This window comes from Capricornis sumatraensis, chromosome 5 (genome assembly GCF_032405125.1).
Source record: "Capricornis sumatraensis isolate serow.1 chromosome 5, serow.2, whole genome shotgun sequence".
Lineage (NCBI taxonomy): Eukaryota > Metazoa > Chordata > Mammalia > Artiodactyla > Bovidae > Capricornis > Capricornis sumatraensis.
The window spans coordinates 103,853,010-103,876,177 of NC_091073.1; the positions used below are offsets into that span (position 1 = coordinate 103,853,010).

The following is a 23,168-nucleotide window of genomic DNA, read 5'->3' on the forward strand; positions in this document are numbered from 1 at the left end:
AAATTATTTGTTTTTTTTTTCCAACAGTGAAATGGGAGTATAAATTCTAATTTCTCCCAAACTCTGTGAAATGTTGGAGGAGTCGAGAAAGTGAGGTTGTAAGGTACATAAAACATCTCTGAGATAAGTAGCTATAATTATGTTTCCCTAGTAGGATTATTTCAGGGATTAAGTGAGATAATGTAACAACAACAACATTCTTAATAAATATTTCTAATAAATATCTGGCATATTTTAAGCAAATTCTTTTTTAAATTTATTTTTTATTGAAATGTAGTTGAGTTACAATGTTGTATTAATTACTAGTAAGGTGTCATCACTCAGTCGTGTCGGACTCATGTGACCCCATGTAGCCTACCAGGCTCCTCCGTCCATGGGATTTTCCAGGCAAGAGTACTGGAGTGGGGTGCCATTGCCTTCTTCAGGGGATCTTCCCCACCCAGGGATTGAACCCAGGTCTCCTGCATTGCAAGCAGATGCAAAGTGACTCAGTTATGCACATATATACCTACCTTCTTTTTCATATTCTTTTTTAGTATGTTTTATCACAGGATATTAAATATATTTCCCTGTGCTATACAGTAGCGCCTTGTTGTTTGATAAATTCTTAATAAATATCTGGATGCTGCTACTGCTAAGTTGCTTCAGTTGTGTTCGACTCTGTGCAACCCCATAGACGGCAGCCCACCAGGCTCCCCCGTCCCTGGGATTCTCCAGGCGAGAACACTGGAGTGAGTTGCTATTTCCTTCTTCAATGCATGAAAGTGAAAAGTGAAAGTGAAGTCGCTCAGTCGTGTCCGACTCTTTGCGACCCCATGGACTGCAGCCTTCCAGGCTCCTCCGCCCGTGGGATTTTTCCAGGCAAGAGTACTGGAGTAGGTGCCATTGCCTTCTCCGCATGTGATAGCAAATGGTAAAGACTGTATTTTAGTTTGAAAATTAGTAAACTAAAATTCAGCAAGTGAAAAAGAAGGTCCGGCTATTTGGAGGTGCGTCGGTCACGACTGAGCGACTTCACTTTCACTTTTCACTTTCATGCATTGGAGAAGGAAATGGCAACCCACTCCAGTGTCCTTGCCTGGAAGATTCCAGGGATGGGGGAGCCTGGCGGGCTGCCGTCTATGGGGTCGCACAGAGTCGGACAAGACTGAAGCGACTTAGCAGCAGCAGCAGGCAGGAAGATATTTGGTGTTTATGAAATGATATGTTTGGAAATTGCTTCAATATAATCTCCCATGTTGGGGGTGAGGTACAGGAATTGACCAGTTATTGAAGCTGAGCATTCATTACTCTAATTTTGTACACATCTGAAATTTTCATAAGAAAAAATTATGATTAACTGCATGCAACTATATTCACACAATATGCTTGGTATATAGATGAAATGTAATGAAAATTTAGTTTGTAACCGGTCAAGTTGCTTTTTGAGGTTTGTCACCCACCGTACACCCCACTCAACTCCCCAAAGTAAGGGAGTGATGCAAGGAAGATTTAAAGTAGAATTTTTGAATTTACAGCTTTCATAATATCATAAGTGGGTGTCATTTCAATAACTAATCTTTTTCTGTTCAGTTAACTTTTTGGGAAACATTCTCCTTTTATTTATTTTTCCTTTTGGATGAGTTTCGTGGCACGCAGGATCTTCTTTCCCCGACTAGGGATCGAACTGAGCTCCCTACGATAGAAGCACGGAGTCTTAATCACGGGACTCAGGGAAGTCCCTAGCTAACCTACTGGAATCATTAGAAACTGAACTACAAGTCCCAAAGTGCACTGCACGATGGACGTCAACTCGAGGACCCTGCGTCTCCGAACTAGTTGCCCTCGCCTTTACTTGAATGGGAATAATCCCAGCGAAAATTGACGTCTGTGACTCAGAGCAGATTTTCGAGTATCCGTACGCCTGGGTCGGTCGAGAGTGCAGTTCGAGAGGGACAGCGTGGTACCTTCCCGATCAGGCGTCGCCCCGGGCAGCCTCACTCTCTTCTGGGGCTTTCGTGCGGCAGGAGGGCTCCGTTATTGCGCCTCCAAGATGGCGACGCTGTTGGCGGTAAATTCGGGTAGGTGCGGCCGGGTCAGAATGCAAGCTGTGGGCAGGGTGCTGACCGGTCCTTTAGGGAGAGACCCAGGTAGTGAGTTTTCTCGGAGTCCAGGACCCCCCCTTGTGCATAAGTGCCCGCTTGTCCTTAGCTCCGGGGCTGGAGTCCCGCCCCTCCCCAGTTTGAATGGCGCGTGTCGGCACCGCGGCTCTAGCCCTAGAATTGGGTCTTAAGGCTCGAGACAGGGAGGCTTGGTCCACTGGAACAGGATGGGCAGTTCTCATAACCAGGGCCTAGTCTAGTGCCTTCCACTCCCTATCCCAGTATGTGTCTCCGGTCCGAATTCCTGCAGGACTTGCAAGTCTCTTTCAGTGGGGCCAGGAGACCAGAGATATTTTTCAGCCACGAGCGCAGGCTTAAAATGAAAACTCCCACCTCAAAATAGTCTCTGGGGCCCCTCTAGGTTGGGTGGGTGGATGGGTAGTTCTACAGAAAGCGAGGTCCCTTGGTTATGAAGCCTGCAATCCGGAAGGTGGTCCAGAGGGCCGTGACTCCCGACTTGGCTTTTGTGGCCCGTGCCTGGATGCAGTAGACCGTCGGGGACGGGCAGAATCTAGAAGAGAGAGAAGAAAGTTTGGAGGACTTGGTTTGGGTTCTCTTGTCAATTCTCAGTCGGGCGCGTACCCCCCGCCACCCCACCCCCCGTGTCTCCACCTGGGCGTTTGAAAGAGTGGGTGCATTCTGCTTGTCACAATTCCTGGGATGCACTGCTGGCGCCTAGCGGGCGGGCCAGGGATGCCAGAAGTGCTGTGGCACCGGGAACGTGCCTGGTAAATAAAGAATTTCCTGCTTAGAATACCTTGATTAAGCCGTGCTGAGCTTCATGGGTAGTTAAGAGCACATCTGTGTAGTAAATGCTTGTAGGGCATTTCACTCAAGAGGACTCTTTTTCTGGGCGCCTTTTCTTTCCGTCTCTGTACGGTGTTTTCTTGTTGCTTATACATTCTTTTCATGGGCTTCCCTGGTGGCTCCGCTGGTAAAGAATCCGCCTGCAAGCAGTGTGGGTTCGATCCCTGGGTTGGGAAGATCCTCTGGAGAAGGGAACAGCTACCCACTCCAGTATTCTGGCCTGGAAAATTCCATGGACTGTATATAGTCCGTGGGGTTGCAAAGAGTCGGACACTGCTGAGCCACTTTCACTTTTCACTTATTCTTTTCACATGACTGATATTTTTGAAAACTTGTCTAAATCTGACTTTTGTAAATCAAACCCTTCCAGAACCTCTATGATAAATTATTTTGTAATAATGAATTCTGTTTATTGAGCACCTCCTTTTCCCAGGCACTAGACCTAGAGTTGTGTTTCATTTAGTCCCATACAGCTCCGGGGTTGGTATTAAATACATCATTTTACAGATTTGGAAATAAGAGTCTTAGAGTGCTTAACTACTTGAAGGTTATACAGCTAATGATTTAAAGCCAGTCTTCCCCCCGCCCCCAACTTGAAGCCAGTCTTTGATACTTAAATTTCTACGTGAACCTACTTGTGAAAATGTTAGTCACTCAGTCATGTCTGACTGCAACCCCTGTGGACTGCAGCCCACCAGGCTCCTCTGTCCATGGAATTCTCCAGGCAAGAATACTGGAGTGGGTTGCCATTCCCTTCTCCAAGGAATCTTTCTGACCCAGGGATTGAATCTAGGTCTCCTGCATTACAGCAGATGTTTTCCACGGTCTGAGCCACCAGGGAAGCCCTACTTAAGCAAAACCTAATTCATTTCATTACATAGTATTTTCATGTATCTGAATGTTAGCAGTGAAGTTACTTTCCTAATATTGCTGTCCTGTCCTCCCACCCAGATATAAACTTAAAACAAGTCTTGCATGTTATACGTGTGGTTATATACTTTTCTTTGGAGAAGGCAATGGCAACCCACTCCAGTACTCTTGCCTGGAAAATCCCATGGATGGAGGAGCCTGGTAGGCTGCAGTCCATGGGGTCGCTAAGAGTCGGACACGACTGAGCGACTTCACTTTCACTTTTCACTTTCATGCATTGGAGAAGGAAATGGCAACCCACTCCAGTGTTCTTGCCTGGAGAATCCCAGGGACAGGGGAGCCAGGTGGGCTGCTGTCTATGGGGTCTCACAGAGTCGAACACGACTGAAGTGACTTAGCAGCATACTTTTCTTTAGTATATACTCATTGTAAGTTGCTATTCTTAAACATAAATCATTGAAGGAAAATGCTGTTGCCAACAGCTGCAAAGAGTATACATTGTATAATAATGTCTTGTGGCAGAAGTGTTTAATTGGCCACGTAGAAAGGAAACATTTTTAAGAGCTGAGTCAGGAGAAATTTTATATATATATATATATATATATACTTATTTATTTATTTGGCTACACTGGGTCTTAGTTGTGGCATGCGAGATCTTTAGTTGTGACATGCGTGATCTAGTTCCTGACCAGACATCAAACCCGGCCCTCTGCATTGGGAGTGTGGAGTATTGGCCACTGAACCACCAGGGAAGTCCCAGGAGAATATTAAAAAGAAAAAAAAGATGTCCAGGAAAGTAACCCAAATGCCCGTTGACAAGTTAATGGGTAAATACTGTGGTCTGTACATCTATAATGGAATGTTATTCAGCTTTGAAAAGGAAATCCTGTCCTATGCTACAACATGAATAAACCTTGAAGACTTTCTGCTAAATGAAGTAAGCCAGTAACAAAGACAAATACTGTATAATTCTACTTATGTGAGGGATTGAAAGTAGTCACACTCACAGAAGCAAAAAATGTTGGTTGCCAGAGGCTGAGGGGAGGGGGAAATGGGGGCTTGTTTAACAGGTACAAAATTTCAGTTTTGCAAGATGAAATAGTTCTGGAGATCTGTTATACAACAGTATGATTGCTCTTAATGCTACTGAACTGCATACTTAAAAACATTTAAGATGGAAAATTCTATGCTATGCGCTTTTTAATCATGGTTCAAGGAAAAACTTAAACATCTTAGAATTGTAGAAAGGGAAAAAAGTAGATTGTAGAGTTCAAAGACCTATGCTTGAGTTTCAGCTGCGTGGTTTACTAGTATTGTGACCCATGTCAGCCTGGCTGAGTAGACCTATAGGCTTGTGAGTAAGCAGCCATTAACACTGACAATCCTTGGAGGGCTGTCTGGTCACCCCTGTCCTGTTCATAGCATTGTCTATTTCAGACCTTTTCCACGCTCATCAAATCTTTAACCTCCAACTGATCCCTTAGTCTCCTAGTCACACAGAAAGAAGCCAAAAGGCATGAACTCCTTTTTCACCCTTAAACCTACAAAGGTAGGTATAGCTACACCCTTGAGTCAGTTTCCCTGTTTTCCTGTCTAAGGTAGAGCCTACCCTTTACAGCCTTATCCCTGTTACTCCCTCCTCTTGTCGATTTGCCTCTGTGTCTTGTTCCTTTTCTTTCCACTAAGTGCCCTCTTTCTTGATTTCATGCTGCACCCCAGTTACTGTCCTCTTGCTCCTCTTCACAGTCAGATCTTTCAAACATTCAGCAGTGTTCACTGACTGTTTCCATACCTTCTCCTCCACCCACTCTAGTCTTTTGTTGCTGTTTAGTCACTAAGTTGCATGAGACTCTTTGTGACCCCATGGACTGAAGCCCGCCAGGCTCCTCTGTCCATAGGGTTTCCCAGGCAAGAATACTGCAGTGGGTTGCCATTTCCTTCTCCAGGGGATCATCCCAATGCAGGGATTGAACCTGCATCTTGTGCCTTGGCAGGCAGATTCTTTCCTGCTGAGCCACCAGGGAAGCCTCTCTAGTCTGTTCCCATCCTCCTAAACGGCTGTCAACTTTTACATACTTTTCAGTTTCAGTAAGTCCAGCAGACATGTGAGATCTTTTTCTCACTGATCTTCAAGGGTAAGACCAAAATCCTTAGCAGGAGCTAGTCAGCCCTGCATGGTGTGCCAGTTGCCCCCCTTGCGAACCCTCTTGGTACTCTGGCTCTCTTGGCGTTTTCTGCAGTTTGAGAATGCAGCATTTCCTCTTGCCTTGGGAACCCATGTGTTGTCCTTTTTTCCTGGAGTGTTATGTCTGCCACCTTCCACTCCCCCTTTTATCCTTCGCATTTCAGCCTAATAACCATCTCTTGCTCAGTGCATCCTTGCCTTCCCTGATCTCCCCGGCAAGGTCACATTCCTCTATTGTGGGGTCTTTGCCCTGGGTGCTTCACTGTCATAGCCCTTACTCCATATTGGAGATTGCCCTGAAGTGTGACTCTGTGGGAAATGTGCTTCCCCACTACACTGCGAGCTTATGCATACCTAGTCCATGATGAATGAGTGAATAGGTGGGATTTTTGATCTGTTAAAAGGAGGGAAGTAGAATTTTCTCTAGAATTCACTGAACTTATTTAAGCTGTATATACTGCGAAGAATCATTCATCAGAGGTTCTATTAAGTATTATTTTTACAGACAGTCTATTTTTGTTAGCTTTTTGTCAGATTTTAAAAATACTTGTGGTAAGGTGACTTCACATTTGCCTACAAGTCAGTTTTCTTTTTTTTAAAATTATTTATTTCTTTTAATTTGGCTGCTTTGGGTCTTAGTTGCCAAATGTGAGACTCAGTTCCCTGGCCAAGGATTGAACCTGGGCCCCCTGCTTTGGGAGCACTGAGCCGTACCCACTGAACCACGAGGAAGTTCCTACAAGTCAATTTCGATAACTTTCCTTCATACCCTGTGCCAGTCAGGAGCCAGTTCTGACTCTACCAACAGCTCTCACCTTTCTGTTTTCCTGCCCTCATCCTGCTTAAGGTTCCATCACCTCATGAGTAACTTACCTACTGATCATCCTTGGGTCCTGACGCTTCATATTCTAGTTAGTCTGTCCATCACACCATTGTCTAGGTTTATTTTGTCTTCTGGGGCTTCCCATGTGGCTCAGTGGTAAAGAATCTGCCTGCCAGTGCAGGAGATGCAGGTTCAATCCCTGAGTTGGCAAGATCCCTTGCCAAGAAGGAAATGGCAACCACTCCAGTATTCTTGCCTGGAGAATCCCATGGATAGAGGGATATAGTCCACCAGGTCTCAAAGAATCAGACACGAGTGAGTGACTGAGGATACATGCATTTTGTCATCTACTACTTGAAACTTGCCCATTTACTAATGGGAAAAGTTCCATCTTGGCCAGGACGACAAGGCTCAAACCTGCTCTGTCCTCAGCAGCTGGAAAGAGCCAAGGAAATAATCTCTAGGGAAGTCAGGTAGCCACCATCCAGCTGGCCCCTCATAGGCAGTCACCAGGATCCAGGGTCGGGTCCTCATCTTACCAGGCCTGGAGCTGTGATATTTGTTAGTAGTATCCAGAGTCAAGTAGATGCCAGTAATTTATTTTCTCTACTCACCCTCAGACAGATATGTAAACCAGTATGTCAATTAATTGATCTTTAGTGGGAAGTACATCTGCGTGGGTCCTCATTTCCTGAGCACATTTTATTCTGGAAAGTTTATATGACATGCTGTATTTTCCATCAGAAGATTGGGCAAGTTTAGAGTCAAGGTGGGAAAAGCAAAGCTGGGAGTTGGGTGATTGTTCTCTATGTAAGGTCGAGACAGGTGATCCCCATTCGCTCATATCCCCATAGCAAAGACCTGACACACAACTTCCTCCCTGCCATCACATCAAGTTAGATGCTTCCTTTTGTATCTTCTCATAGGACTCTACTTCTTCATCATACCTTTCATTAGACTGTTAGTTGTGTTTTGAATTCTCATTTAATGCCTGTCTTTCTCATCAATGTATAAGTTCTATAAGCCCAGGGATCCTGTCTGTTCTGCTTGCTGTATAGTCCCTGGCACATGGAAGGTCCTCAGTACAATGAATGAATGCTCTAGCTTGACTGGTTTAGTCTGTCCTCTTCTTGCACATCGGGCTTCCCTTGTGGCTTAGCTGGTAAAGAATCCACCTGCAATGCAGAAGACCTGGGTTCAATCCCTGGGTTGGGAAGATCCCCTGGAGAAGGGAATGCTACTCACTCCAGTATTCTGGCCTGGAGAATTCCATGGACTGCATAGTCCATAGGGTCACAGAGTTGGACATGACTTTGCAACTTTTACTTTCTTGCACATCCCTTTAAAAAAATTTGCACAGTACTTTGCTGCCTTCTGACAACACTGTTCATAAGATTGTAATGCATTTAGTTAGGTTACAGTTATCTTGCATGTCTTTCTGACTGTCCTGGTGACTTTAGTGGGATTTGTGTTTTCTTAGATATCAGTTAAACATGTTTGCAGCCCACTGTTCACGATTTGAGCTATAGTTAGTGCATCAGTTGAGTGAGTGAGTGGTTTTGGTTAGTTTCCCTTTCAGAGTCTTTATTAACATATAGGGGTACTATGTCTGATTGTTTGCAAACAGAAACTTTGGGCTTCTGTGTCATTTTTTTCAAACCGTACTTAGTAGCACATAGCAAGAGCTCTGTAAGTATTACTTCTTATTCTTAGTATCTTTACAAAGAACAATGTGATCCTTTATTAAATGAGTTTACAGAAGAATTCTGTATTTCTGTGCTGTTTTTTAACAGCTAGTGTCCCAGCCAAAGTAAAATACTTTTTTTCAGCTTCTAAGTTTTACAGACTCTGGTTCCTCCTCCTCCCATTCCTGCTTTTCCTCTGGATGATAGAGAGGGAAGGAAAGGCAGTTACATTTATTGAGTGATTGTGATATGCCAGACACAGTGTTGTGTGTTTTACTTAGTTTATCCTTAGTCGATTCAACCGTAAGAAGCAGGTGATGTCCCTATTTTGTATATAAGGAAACTGAAATTCAGAGAGGTTAGTTTCTCACTGCATGTCACATAACTAATAAAGTGACAAAACCAGGTTCCACTAATGCTTCAGTTTATTTTTTTTTATTTTTTTTTTTTTTTAGTTTAAAGGCTTATTTTTATTTATTTTTTTTTTTATTAAATTTTAAAATCTTTAATTCTTACATGTGTTCCCAAACATGAAAAGTCAGGATTTACTTTATATTAAGGTGGGTAAAATGATGTCTGTGTTATTGCTTGTGAGTTCTAATACTCTTTTATATTAATGTTTGGGTTGTATATGTAATTCCTTATATTTAAAAGTTTCTGTGAGTGTGACTAAAGTGTGTAGACAATAACTTTGCCTTCTTTTCCAAATGTATGTTCTACTTGATGCTGATTTTATTTATTTTTCCTTTAAGCCGCTAGTCTGTGGGGCCCTTACAAAGACATTTGGCAGACTGTGGGGAATGCTCTTTGGAGAAGACAACCTGAAGCGGTCCACCTCCTTGACATGATTTTGAAGAAGCACAAACCTGACTTCATCTCATTGTTCAAAAACCCTGTAGGAGATTTTCTTTTTTTGCTTCTTGAATTTGCTTTTTCCTTTCAAGATTGAAGGAGCAAGTAAATTCTTAATGCATTTAAATGCAATATGTTACTTGTTCTAGTCTGTTGATTCAAGTTTTTTCTAAAGATGGAAATTTCCTAGGAGCAATTATTCTTTCTGTTCTCCATGGAAGTTAATATAGCTTTTAATTCTAACGAGCAGGTATCCTGATAGTATTTGAATACGATTTTGGAAGGTCTACATATTCTGGAAATAGAAGCCTTTTTGGAATTTCTAACTTGCAGTTAATCCATCTAAGCTTAGTAAGGTTGATTATTTTATTTATTTCTAGGTACACTTCAACATTTTAATTCTTTATAACGTTGTGTAAGTTGTGTTAACTGAACGAGTTAATTCTTACATATCGTTAATCACTGCATCTTGACATACTTTTCAATGAGGAGTAGATTACTTCAGCGGTGGGGGGTTCATATTTGGAAACTCCTTTCCCTGCTGTTTGACAGTTTTCTTTATACACTAGCAAGGCCATCTAAGAGCTATTTATGGGTTTGTCTTACCAGAAAGAGCCCTGGCCTGGGAGCCAGTTGAACTGAGTTCCCGTCTTGGCTCTCCCACTGAAGAGTTGTGTGACCATAGGCAAGCCACCTGACTTCTCTGGGCATGAGTTTTTCCCTTCTGCAAATAGAGAAGGTGGATTAAATGACTATATGGGCTTTTTCAGTGTAGAAATACCTAAGATTTTATGGCCCATCAAGTAATTCTGTACTATGTTATGTGTTAAATATTTGCAGGTAAATCTTTTTGCAAATAAGACTACATTTTAAAATAACATACAAACAAACTATCATTAATCCTCCTATTTAATTCAGCAATTCATTTCCATTTGCTGTCTTCCACTTGAAGATTCATTGTTTTTATACTTCTTAAAGATATGATTGGAAAGTTCCTTAGACACTTGAAAAGCTGGATGCTGTTTTGTGTGATTTCTCAGCCTTTCCGAGTTGAGCAGAAATAGTTATTGAGAAGGTAATCAGAGTGTAAAAAGTTGAAAGGGATGTAAAATGTTACCTCATAAAGTCCTAACTGTAGATCATATGATAAGAAATACTGTCTGTCTTCTTACCAGACTGCTTTGTGAATGAACTTCTCTAGGTAACAGTTTTACACCTTGTTTCCATGTGCCATTTTCATGAAATGATCCTATTTATTTATTTTTACTCTTGTAGCCAAAAAACGTTCAACAACATGAGAAGGTTCAGAAAGCCAGCACAGAGGGAGTTGCCATTCAGGGTCAACAGGGAACCCGACTTCTTCCCGAACAGCTCATTAAAGAGGCGTTTATCCTCAGTGACCTTTTTGATATTGGAGAACTGGCAGCTGTTGAACTTCTTTTGGCTGGTGGGTTGACAGTTAACCTATGGTAAGGCAGTACATACATATAAAATTATTCACTTGTGATTTCAAATATTACACCATTTAGATTCCACAGTAGTTTCTAAAGATGCAGTTTATTTCATATTCACAATATTGCCTTTTGTTTATCTTTGACTAATGGGAAGGCTTTAGTTTAGTGGTCAAAGTTGTTGGAAATTTAACTGTTTTAAGATAGACTTTTTCTCTGTCATTGACTCGCAAAGAATAGCTGACTGCATCTCAGACGTTTTTATAGCACAGAGCATTTCTTGTCGTACAATGAGTAAGAAGGTAAGGTCACTGCTTTTTTGGCGTTTCTTTTTGAGGGGGTGATTCGGACAATGAATAGGTAAAGAATATTCATGACTGAGTGAAGTTGCTCAGTCGGGTCTGACTCTTTGCAACCCCATGGACTATAGCTTGCCAGGCTCCTCCATCCATGGAATTCTCCAGGCATAATACTGGAGTGTGTTGTCATTTCCTTCCCCAGGGGATCTTCCCGACTCAGGGATTGAACCCAGGTCTACCTCACTGAAGGCAGACTCTTTACCATCTGAACCACTAGGGAAGTTCCTAGGTAAAGATAAAATAATTTCAATAATACTGAGTTCTAGGAAGGAAGTAAAACAAGGCAGTGGGATAGAGATGGGGGCTGGTAGAGGGAACTGTGTAAGGAGTATACTAAGGGAAGGCCTCTCTGAGATTGGAGCATTCGATCTGGAACCTATATGATGACGAGATACCAGAGTTGTTGAGGAAGGGTGTTCCAGGGATTGCAGAGCATGAGGTGAGAGCAAAGGCCTGCCAAAGGACAAAAAGACCACAGTGGCCAGAACATCATGAATTAGGGTGAGAGCGAAAGAGGGCAAGGACATCAAAGGAGTCAGATCATAGTCTTGCAGGCTGTAAAAATTGTTAGGATTTTATTCCAATTGCAGTGGGAAGTTGTTGGCAGGGGCTTTAAGCATAAGAGTTATAGAATCTGGAAAAACTGAAATTATTTGTCCTGCTGCTATATAGAGAAAAGATTGAAATTTCCGTAAAATAAGTAGTTCATTTCAGTCATAGCTGGGGAGCCATGTGAAGAAGCCAGGTGGACATTTTAATGGAAAGACAGTCTAATATGGCTGAAGATAACCATGCAGCTGCCAGAATAATATCTGGCTTTTGACCTAAGGTTGCATTAGAAGAAGTAAGATATTGAGAATGACTAAGGTCATTTTCCCATTCTGTGATGGAGATGTTAACTGGGCATGCTCCAGTTGTGAGTTTAATTCAAAACTTCATTTACCAAATATTTTTCCTGTGCATATTATGGGTCAGGCACTGTGTTAAGATTCCAGAGATATAAAGATGAATAAAACCTCAACTAGCTTATAAGTTATTATAAGTGAAGTTATTCAGTTCAGTTCAGTCTCTGATAGTCTAATAACTGAGAAAGACATAGAAACCAGTAATTGTGACCCATTAAGTGCATTCATGCAAAGTTTGGGGATGGCCCAGTGGGGAGATGTTTAAATTGACCTCAGGTTGTTGTAGAGAAGTCCACAGAGATCACGAGGCTTGCAGAGGTCGTTGAAAGTAATTAGGCATCTGTCAGGTGGAGTAGGTGCTCACTCGGAAGACAAAGGACATCCAGGCAGAAGAAGTCGCCTGTAAGAACTGTGAGGCAGTGAGATGAATTTGGGGAAGAGAAGGGAGGAGAGTGTAGGAGTGACTGGACCAAGGGCAGAAGAAAACCATAGGAAATGAAGCTGTGGGCAAGGTTGTTCAGAAAAGACAAAGCAGAATTTACGCAGAGGGGAGTAGTGCAAAAGAGCAAGTAAACGTTGAAACATAAGAAAAGGTTACTTAGTTTGCTAGGGGAAGAGTCTTAAAAATATTTGAAAGATTTTATCTGAAAGAATAAAACAATGGATAGGTGTTTGAAGTAGAGCCCCTTAAACCCTGAGGTAGGGCCCCTCCAGTTCAGTTCAGCTCAGTCATGTCCGACTCTTTGCGACCCCATGAATCGCAGCACGCCAGGCCTCCCTGTCCATCACCAACTCCCGGAGTTCACTCAGACTCAAGTCCATCGAGTCGGGGCTGCCATCCAGCTATCTCATCCTCTGTCGTCCGTTTCTCCTCCTGCCCCCAATCCCTCCCAGCATCAGAGTCTTTTCCAGTGAGTCAACTCTTGGCATGAGGTGGCCAAAGTATTGAAGTTTCAGCTTCAGCATCATTCCCTCCAAAGAAATCCCAGGGCTGATCTCCTTCAGAATGGACTGGTTGGATCTCCTTGCAGTCCAAGGGACTCTCAAGAGTCTTCTCCAACACCACAGTTCGAAAGCATCAATTCTTCGGCGCTCAGCCTTCTTCACAGTCCAACTCTCACATCCATACATGACCCTGAGATTTCATAATTTCTTTGAACTGAGCATTGGTATCATGATTTTTGTCGCAGCCTAAACACATACATGTTTACTTCCTAAATTATTTCTCAACTTCCTTTTCCAGGAGAGCACCAACAGCCACATTTTCCTGGCCTCACCAGAGGATTAGTAGCTGTTCTTTTATACTGGGATGGAAAGCGGTGCATTGCAAATTCCCTGAAAGCCTTGGTACAGTCCCGACGAGGAAAGACATGGACCCTTGAACTCAGGTCTGTTTGCATTCTAGGATTTCAGGGCTTAATTAGAAATTGCTTGAAGAATTATAATTTTAGAAACAAAACTTTCTCTCTGGTATGTATAATTGAAGTAAAGTGTATAACATAAGTTGAGTAATAAACCCTTCCTTGTTGTGCTAGGAATAACACAACAGTTTAAACCTGCTTTATTTCATTTACAAATGAAATATTACTCAGTTATTTATGGTTAAACGTTTACTGAAATACAGTGATCTGAAAAGAATGAAAAGAGCTAGGTTATAACTCATCCTGGTTGTTTCCAGTTATCCAACATTATTGTCAAAAGAGTATTTGCTATATCCATGTGATGAGGAAGTTTAAACGCTATCATTCATTGTAACTTGATTTTTTATCACAGTCCGGAGCTGGTTTCTATGACCACACGGTTTACTGATGAGCTGATGGAGCAAGGATTGACTTACAAAGTTCTTACTCTGGTGTCACAGATTGATGTTAACAATGAGTTTGAGAAACTGCAGCGTGAGAGAGGTTTGGGTAGTGAAAAACATCGGAAAGAGGTAAGTGTTCAATGCGTCAGTTCATAGTTGTCTGTGTCAAATCTTGAAGGCAGAAAAGTCGTGTCAACCAGAACATTCTTCTAATACATGCGTAAGAAAATTAATAACATATTGAAGTGTGGTGAGTTCATGAAATTGACTTGCACTTGTTTCAGCCTCTTTCTAGTCACTATGTGCCACGCTGGCACTTTTTCTAGAATGAGGCCTTTAAGAAATTGGTTATCCTGTAGAGGAAACTGGAGTTAGGATTTGTTCAGAATTGCAGAGTTGAGATTTTAGGGTCACTTACGGACTCAGATACATTTATTTAGTTCACCTTTATAATAGATGGTTGACACTTTGGAATAAGATCAGGCTTCATAGTAATTCATTTATAATGATAATCATTCACCTTCACCTTTATTTCTAGGTTTCTGATCTTATCAAGGAGTGCAGGCAGTCTCTGGCAGAAAGCCTTTTCGCCTGGGCTTGCCAGTCACCTTTAGGCAAAGATGACACTCTCCTCCTTATTGGACATTTGGAAAGAGTGACGGTTGAGGCCAATGGCTCATTGGATGCAGTGAACCTGGGTCTTCTTATGGCGCTTTTGTACTGCTTCGATAGCAGCTTTATAGAAGAAAGCACAGAGGAACGTGATGGTAGTGAACTTTCTATCCATTAATACATTTATTTTAAAAAATCAGATTTAATTGTGGAGATGACAATTAAGAAAGGTGACAGTCTAACAACTAAAATATAAATTGTATAGTTTATTCCTTTGTGTGTAATTCATCCATATTTGAATATTTAGATATAAGATCACATTGTGAAAGTAATTTCAACCCCGTTTGATGTTTCTTTTATCGTTTGGGATTTTGAAATGGAAGAGTGGCTAAAGGATTTCCAGTGTGTGTGTGTGAATTAAGCATGCATAACGTGCTTGTTATTTATTCACGTTTTAAACCTTTCATTCTACGGGAGGATGACTATAATTTTTAGTAACATATCATTTTTGATGTTGTTTTTTGTGAAGTAGGTAGAATTTCTCTTGTTAACCTTGTAAACAGGCTTCTCTGGTGGCTCAGCAGTAAAGAATCCATTTGGCAATGCAGGATATAAACGTTCGATCCCTGGGTTGAGAAGATCCCCTGGAGAAGGAAATGGCAACCCACTCTAGTATTCTTGCCTGGGAGATCCCATGGAGAGAGGAGCTTGGCAGGCACAAAAGAGTCAGACATGACTTAGTGACTAAACAACTTAAACAACCTTATAAACAGTTATTGCTTAGAGCTGAGGATCTTAAGAATGATTCTGACAAAGGAAGATTATTGCTATTTAATGTCATGCGTACATGGTAAGTCGCTTCAGTCACGTCTCTTTTGACTGCCAGGCTCCTCCATCCATGGGACTCTAGGCAAGAATACTGGAGTGGGTTGCCACGCCCTCCAGGGGATCTTCCCAACCCAGGGATTGAACCTGCTTCTTTTACGTCTTCTGCCTTGGCAGTCAGGTTCTTTACTACGAGCGCCATCTGGGAAGCCCATTTAATGTCACAAATATTTGTAATTATTCCAACAGTTATCCCCTGTCCGCTCTTTATTGTATCATCCCAGTCTGCTTTTGTTAGATATGTGAAGAGCACAGACAGTTCCCATTCGTCTTTGGAGGTCATCCCTAGCCGTTAGGAAAGCCTTATGTAACACAGCTATCCCGTACCTCCAGTCAATTGTCAGCTGATACATCATGTCACATCACAAGCAGCACCTGTGCTTCATAGTTAAGTCGCTCAGTCATGTCCGACTCTTGCGACCCCATGGACTGCAGCACGCCAGGCTTCCCTGTCCTTCACCATCTCCTGGAGCTTGCTCAGACTCATGTCCATTGACCCGTGCTACTCATGGGAACGCTGCCAGTTAATGCATTGGTCAGATTTCCTGTATTGAATGAAATGAAGCACAGAATTAAGTCTAGATGTTGGCTGTGTTAATGGAAGTTTGTAAGCTGGAACTTTGAAATGCTAAATAGAATGAATGCCTGGGAAGTTTCATAGGCTTGATATTCATTTAGGGTACTTATTTTGATTATCTCATCTTAATTACTTGTTGAAATCTTTTGTTAACGGGAGTAGTGAATTACTAATTCATGTATAATAGTAGACATAAACTTTAAAAATACAGAAAATTAAAGAAAGTGTTCTTCCTGGTTTAAGGTTGGAACCACTGAACTAGTTATTCACAGAATGACATCAAAACAAAATATAAGAAAACAATGAAGTAAAATAAAATTCGTAGGTGATCAGTGATGTTTCCCACTATTTTAGATTTGGGACCTTGTGCTTTTGTGAAGTCCCATAGTATAATTGAAAATACCTTAATTATTTGGTTGTTTCATTTATGTTATAATCAGACTAGATGCATGTTTGCAATTGGCATGCTTTGTTTTGATTAGGGTTTTGTTTTTAATATTTTAAATTCAGGCTATTATTTACCTCGTAAAAGTATCGTTCTTTAATCTTTAACCTTGGTTTATATTTTGGAATTTGTGCACAGAAAAAAATGAGTGGCTGTTTAACTTTTTTCAAATTTGTTAGTAGAACACTTAAACAAAAAAAACACTGAAAGCAATGAAACTAAAATTTAGGATTATTGTCATTTCTTTCATTTTTAGTTTGTGTACAGTTTTTGCAATAGTGTACTTATTTCAAAGATTAATGTTTAGTCTTTTTTTATAGGGATTCTCTGACTTTCTTATTCTTAGATATCATTCCTATACATCAAAAGTGGAAATTTTCTCTACTTTTTGGTATAGTGTCTATTTTTGTTTTCAGATATGATTCATCAACTTCCACTGTTGACAGAGAGACAATACATTGCAACGATTCACTCTCGCCTTCAAGACTCACAGCCTTGGAAGCTGCCAGGACTGCAAGCCACAGTGAGACTTGCCTGGGCCCTGGCCTTGAGGGGGATATCCCAGCTGCCTGATGTGACAGGTAAACCGCTTGTAGGTCATTTTCTTATGAGAAACGACGTATCTGCATTTACTATTTCAGAAAAGGTGTGACATTTGACATGTCTAAACATGAGCCTAGGGAGATACTTAGAGTTGTGGTGAATGAATCTTTTCCTTTTTTTCTTGTCTCTCAAAAGAAACTATTCAAAATTTTTTTTCCCTTTCTTGTAGCTAGTGATAATTCTCTTTTAGCTTATTTTTTCCTGAAGAGTTTGAAATTTGAAAATGACAGTGTAACATACATATATGTATTTTAACTTTTTCTTCTTGGGTTTGTTCACAAACAAATTTTTCTCACATTGTGTCAGATTAAAAACTAACATGATTTTAAAATGCAGTGTATTAGGAGGTATTTGGTTCAGTCAGTAATGGATGTGGAATTCTGACTTCTAACAATTTTCTACTGTAGCATATCCTCTTCTGCTGTGTATGTTCATCATACACGTGGTTTATCATCATACTAGTGGTTTACTGTAACAGGATGAGAAATAAGCTTTTGTTGTCATTTGAAGCCCCTGAAATTGTCACTTCTGTAGGTTTTTATGGTAAATTTGGAAAGGTTTTATTAAAATTGACAGTCCATGGGCTTCCCAGGTGGCACAGTGATAAAGAATCTGCTTGTCAGTGCAGGAGACACAGGAGACATGGGTTCGATCCATGGGTTAGGAAGATCCCCTGGAGGAGGCAATGACAACCCACTCCTGTACTCTTGCCTGGAGAATCCCAGGGACAGAGGAGGCTGGTGGGAGGGCTAGAGTCCCTGGAGTCGCAAAAGTGGCAAACGAGTGAGTGACTGAGCATGCACGTCAGTTTTCTAGTTGTAGAGTGTCAGCAGATTCTGGTATCTTATCAATTGAGTGACTCCAGAACATTTCGCTCACTAGTCTCATGTTGTTCCCAGGTGGGCTGTGGAAAGCTTTTTCTGCGTTACAGATTTTTCTTTGGCTGAGTGTTTTTTATATTAAAGCTGATAAAAGGCTAATTAGATGTTTACATTCATGTACAAATTCTGTTTTTTAACTTTGCCTCTTCATTTATGAGTCTTATTTCAGTACTTTTGGGGCATAAAATGACCCTGTATACCTTTAAGTAGCTTTGTGATAGTTAATTAAATTCATATACTGTAAATTACTGTACCATTGCCCTAATCTTGAGAGGCACATAGAATATGCTGTACTTCATTACTGAATAGTAGATAAGAATAGTCTAGGAATGTGGACCTGGTTTCAAGCCCTAGATCTTTGGCTACTTAATCTCTTTGGTTTTGCATGCTCATATCCTTTCATAATCTTTGAAATTAGGGACATTCTAATGTGGCCACCTCATGCGAAGAGTTGACTCATTGGAAAAGACTCTGATGCTGGGAGGGATTGGGGGCAGGAGAAGAAGGGGACGACAGAGGATGAGATGGCTGGATGGCATCACCAACTTGATGGACATGAGTCTGAGTGAACTCCAGGAGTTGGTGATGGACAGGGAGGCCTGGCGTGCTGCGATTCATGGGGTCGCAAAGAGTTGGACACGACTGAGCAACTGAACTGACTGAATGAACATTTCTTTTTTTGAATGAACATTTTAAATACAAATTTTTTTCTGTTAATTTATATTTTAAAAATTACTAGAAAAAATGAATAACTTATCTTATATTGCAGAAATGGTGATTTCTTGAAATAATCCAGACAAGTTTTACCAAGATCTGAATTTTGAAGAATTGGTTTCTACTTTTTATTATAGACATCTGTAAATTTTATCAAATGTGTTTATTACATCATTTTATAAGTATATTTTGAGTTTTATTAAACTATAAAATTTTTGTATACTGTTTTGAAACATTAAAACTCATTTTACATTATGATATTAGTGTACTTTATTACCTAAGTAGTCTTTAAAAAGTAGTTCTTAATTCTAGTATTTCTGAATTCAAGTGAAGACTTGGAACTAATTATTATTGTTATTATATATTTAATTAACCATTTCAGTAATTATTAGTAGTAGTAATAAATAATTAGGAAACTGTTTTGTTCTCAAGGAGTTTGTATAATATGGGTAGATATACAGGCTTTATTTCAAAATGCCAAACAGTCCATAAACAAAAAAAGAAGAAAACAACCAATATCATTTCCTGTGGTTGAGAATATCCTGGTTTATATCTATTCCAAGGCATTGAAAATGTACCTTAAGTAACAGATTATATGTGGTCTCTATGACAGTGAAACAGAATAAGCTATTTAACAGTTATTTTCCAAAGCCAGATTATCGCAAAATTACCAGCAGTTTTAAAGTTTGAAAGAAGTGAACAGCAATGTAGTTTCCGATGAAAGGTGCAGCATCACCCCTGATACACTTTTACTGAAAAAATGAAATGTAATTAATTAAGCTGCTTAAGATCAAACTTATCAGTTTGTAACCAGAGGAAAAGGGATATAGTAACTATACCACTGGGATGCAATGCTAAACCACATGGTGGAAAATGCTACAGTATAAGACTTAGCTTTTTTCATCAGAATAAAGGGCAAGAGAAAAATGAAAAAGACGTAAGAGGAGCCTACAGATACATCAGTTAATTGCAGTGTGTAGACCTTATTTGGATACAGATTCTAACAAACAAATTGCCCTAAAGAGAAGAAGCAGAAAGACAAAACTAAAATCTTTTATAACATTTATGGGACAGTTGTGAATTTGACCACTGACTGGAGTTTTGGTATTGAATTATGTGGCAAATACTAATGGCATTACATACGTGGTTAATTTTTTTTCTTTTTTTTTTTAAGTGCCATTTTGAGTTGTATACTTAGAAGTGTAGTGTTAAATTGTCTGGTATTTGCTTCAGTCTTAATTAAGTGCAGAGGAAGAATGCATGGAGATCTAAATGAGTAAAGTTAATTGTAAAGGGGTAATATTGTAGCTAGGTGTTGGGGATGTGGAGGTTCGTTATACTTGTTTTCTCTTTTTTCACTTATCTGTTTAAAGTTTTCCAAGTACAAAGCTTAAAAATATTACAAATAGACCACTTTGTCTCTAGGTTAAGATTTATTTAGGTTTTCAGTGTTTGCTACTTGTTTACCAGATTAATAGAGTTGCTTACGTGGCCATGTTTTTGATTTTCACTTGTCGACTGAAGACTTTTGCTGAATGATCCAGTTCATTTCATTGAGATTAAAGCCTTGGCATCATTTAAACTTGTTAACATTTTGATAATAGCTTTCTGACTACATTTGTGTTACATCATACATCTGTTAAGTGTTTATTTTTTTAATCACTCTTAATGTTACTGTGAAGAGCAGATGGTTTTTCTAATGCACATTTTTGGTAGTTCTTTGGGGTTTATTAATCAATTACAGTTACACACTGTCTTGTTTCGTGTGTAACTCAAAATATACACAAACGAAAGGTTGAGAAGAGATCTGAATTTTGAATTATCAATAGAGTATTATGAGGTATTATAATCTAGTAACTTTTCCTCCATGTGCTATTTTTCTAAATACATTTCTAGCTCTGGCTGAATTCACAGAAGCAGATGAAGCAATGGCAGAGCTCGCAATTGCTGACAACGTTTTCCTGTTCCTCACTGAATCTGTAGTGGTGTCAGAAAACTTTTATCAGGAAGAATTTTACATTCGTAGAATCCACAATCTCATTACAGATTTCTTGGCACTTATGCCAATGAAGGTAAGTGTAATAATGTAGGGTGAGTAAGAGTGGTAGAAGATAATATAAGACTCATTAACTGAGAACAAACTAAAAGAAAGTAATATTTGACATTGAGAGTGGTTTATAATGAGAAAGTAGTAAGCAAGTGAAAATGCTTCTGTGGGGAGAAAATTATTAACTCCATGCTATCCTGAGGAAACAGTGTTAAGGTTGCCTTATTTAATGCTTTTTATACATAATTTGAAACATGCATAGTGGAGAATCTCCAGTTTTATAGATAATTATTTAAACACTTAATTATAGTGTGTAACTGGACCTCCACATAGATACAGATAATGGGTTTAAGAAACTAATGCAAAGGTTAGTTTTTCTTTTTCTTTAATTTTTTTTTTTTAATAATAGGGCCCAGGGGCCCTGCCCACCTCTAGTGTGAGGTTACATTTAAATAAAATGCTGGAGCTATAGCTTTGTTCCAGAAAGGGATTCTTAGAGCCATTTCAGACAGTTCCTTCATAGTATATTTCTTTGTGCCATTTTGTGCCAAGGAAATTGTGGCAGTAAGTAAAAGAGAGAGTCCAGTTCCAGGTCAGTCTCTAGGTCGTGTCCGACTCTTTGCGACCCCATGAATCGCAGCACGCCAGGCCTCCCTGTCCATCACCAACCCCCGGAGTTTACTCAAACTCATGTCCATAGAGTCGGTGATGCCATCCAGCCATCTCCTCTGTAGTCCCCTTCTCCTCCTGCCCCCAATCCCTCCCCAGCATCAGGGTCTTTTCCAGTGAGTCAACTCTTTGCATGAGGTGGCCAAAGTATTGGAGTTTCAGCTTTATCATCAGTCCTTCCGATGAACACCCAGGACTGATCTCCTTTAGAATGGACTGGTTGGATCTCCTTGCAGTCCAAGGGACTCTCAACAGTCTCTTCTCCAACACCACAGTTTGAAAGCATCACTTCTTCGGTGCTCAGCTTTCTTCACAGTCCAGCTCTCACATCCATACATGATCACTGGAAAAACCATAGCCTTGACTAGACGGACCTTTGTTGGCAAAGTAATGTCTCTGCTTTTGAATATGCTATCTAGGTTGGTCATAACTTTCCTTTCAAGGAGTAAGCATCTTTTAATTTCATGGCTGCAATCACCATCTGCAGTGGTTTTGGAGCCCCAAAAAATAAAATCTCACTGTTTCCACTGTTTACCCATCTATTTGCCATGAAGTGATGGGACCAGATGCCATGATCTTAGTTTTCTGAATGTTGAGCTTTAAGCCAACTTTTTCACTCTCCTCTTTAACTTCCATCAAGAGGCTCTATAGTTCCTCTTTACTTTCTGCCGTAAGGGTGGTGTCATCTGCATATCTGAGGTTGGTAAAGTCCTATAAAACTGCTCTGTAGGTGTGTGTGTGTGCATGCATGCATGAGAAAACACCTGAAGTGTCTACACTTGTAATACTGATGTGGAGTTCTGATACGATACATCTTAAAAAACACAAGTGGAAAAAATACCTGGAATGGTAGCAAACAAAGAGTTAAGTGCTTCCTGCTGCTGCTAAGTCGCTTCAGTCGTGTCCAACTCTGTGCGACCCCATAGACGGCAGCCCACCAGGCTCCCCCGTCCCTGGGATTCTCCAGGCAAGAACACTGGAGTGGGTTGCCATTTCCTTCTCCAATGCATGAAAGTGAAAAGTGAAAGTGAAGTCGCTCAGTCGTTGGACTGCAGCCTACCAGGCTCCTCCATCCATGGGATGTTCCAGGCAAGAGTACTGGAGTGGGGTGTCAGTGCCTTCTCCAGTTCAGTGCTTACTCATGCTATAATGAATCAAGTGTTCATTGAGTTTCTCCTGTGTTCCACGTAACTATGGTAGGAATTGTGAAGAAGACAAATAAGTAGGAGACTCATTCCCTGCCAGCAAAGAATGTATATATTGTCTAGTTGGAGAAATAAGATACACACAGAAAAATATATATAGTAATAGGAAGTAAACGAAGGTGAAGACAGTAAATTGCTGTGCCTTTTTTAGGCTAAGGATAGCTCACTTAGACTAGAATAGTCCAGGAGAATTTAACAGATAACTTCAGACCTCATCAGCCTTGAAGGACATGATAGACTAACATGCTAGAAATTTGGAGTAGAAAGAAATTTTTGCATTTTATATTTGTGGAAATGAAGCTTTAGAAAAGGTTAAGGCTTTAACTTTTTCCTAATTGTTAGTCTAGACTAATATTGACTGTAGTATTGGTATTGGTAGTTACTAAGTAGTACTAGGAATGCTAAATATCCTGTAATGTTCAGAATCATTCAACCCAGTGAAGAAGTGCCCTGCCCAAAATGTCAGTAATTGAGAAACACTGTAGTTAAATTATCTATAGTGGAAATTGCATTGAGTTTTAAGATCTTAGAAATCATAGATAGTAATATTGTAATAAAATTCCTGGTATATTCATTTCCACAACTAAAGTGGAGTTGATATTTTAAACAATATTTTTCTTTTATGTAATAACTTAGTTGCCTGATTTT

The 23,168-nt window shown here is 40.3% G+C and overlaps 1 protein-coding gene across 1 annotated transcript in view; it reads left to right on the forward strand.

Moving 5' to 3' along the window:
• Positions 1 to 2,032: 2,032 nt before the first annotated feature.
• The window catches only part of NUP205 (nucleoporin 205), a 77,732-nt gene continuing 56,596 nt past the window's right edge, over positions 2,033 to 23,168 (forward strand). Inside the window, exons 1-8 of the mRNA XM_068972764.1 lie at positions 2,033 to 2,060; positions 9,264 to 9,406; positions 10,639 to 10,810; positions 13,322 to 13,466; positions 13,852 to 14,011; positions 14,421 to 14,649; positions 16,818 to 16,982; positions 20,496 to 20,671. Coding sequence (XP_068828865.1) covers positions 2,033 to 2,060; positions 9,264 to 9,406; positions 10,639 to 10,810; positions 13,322 to 13,466; positions 13,852 to 14,011; positions 14,421 to 14,649; positions 16,818 to 16,982; positions 20,496 to 20,671 — 1,218 coding nt within the window. The remainder of the gene's footprint in view (positions 2,061 to 9,263; positions 9,407 to 10,638; positions 10,811 to 13,321; positions 13,467 to 13,851; positions 14,012 to 14,420; positions 14,650 to 16,817; positions 16,983 to 20,495; positions 20,672 to 23,168) is intronic.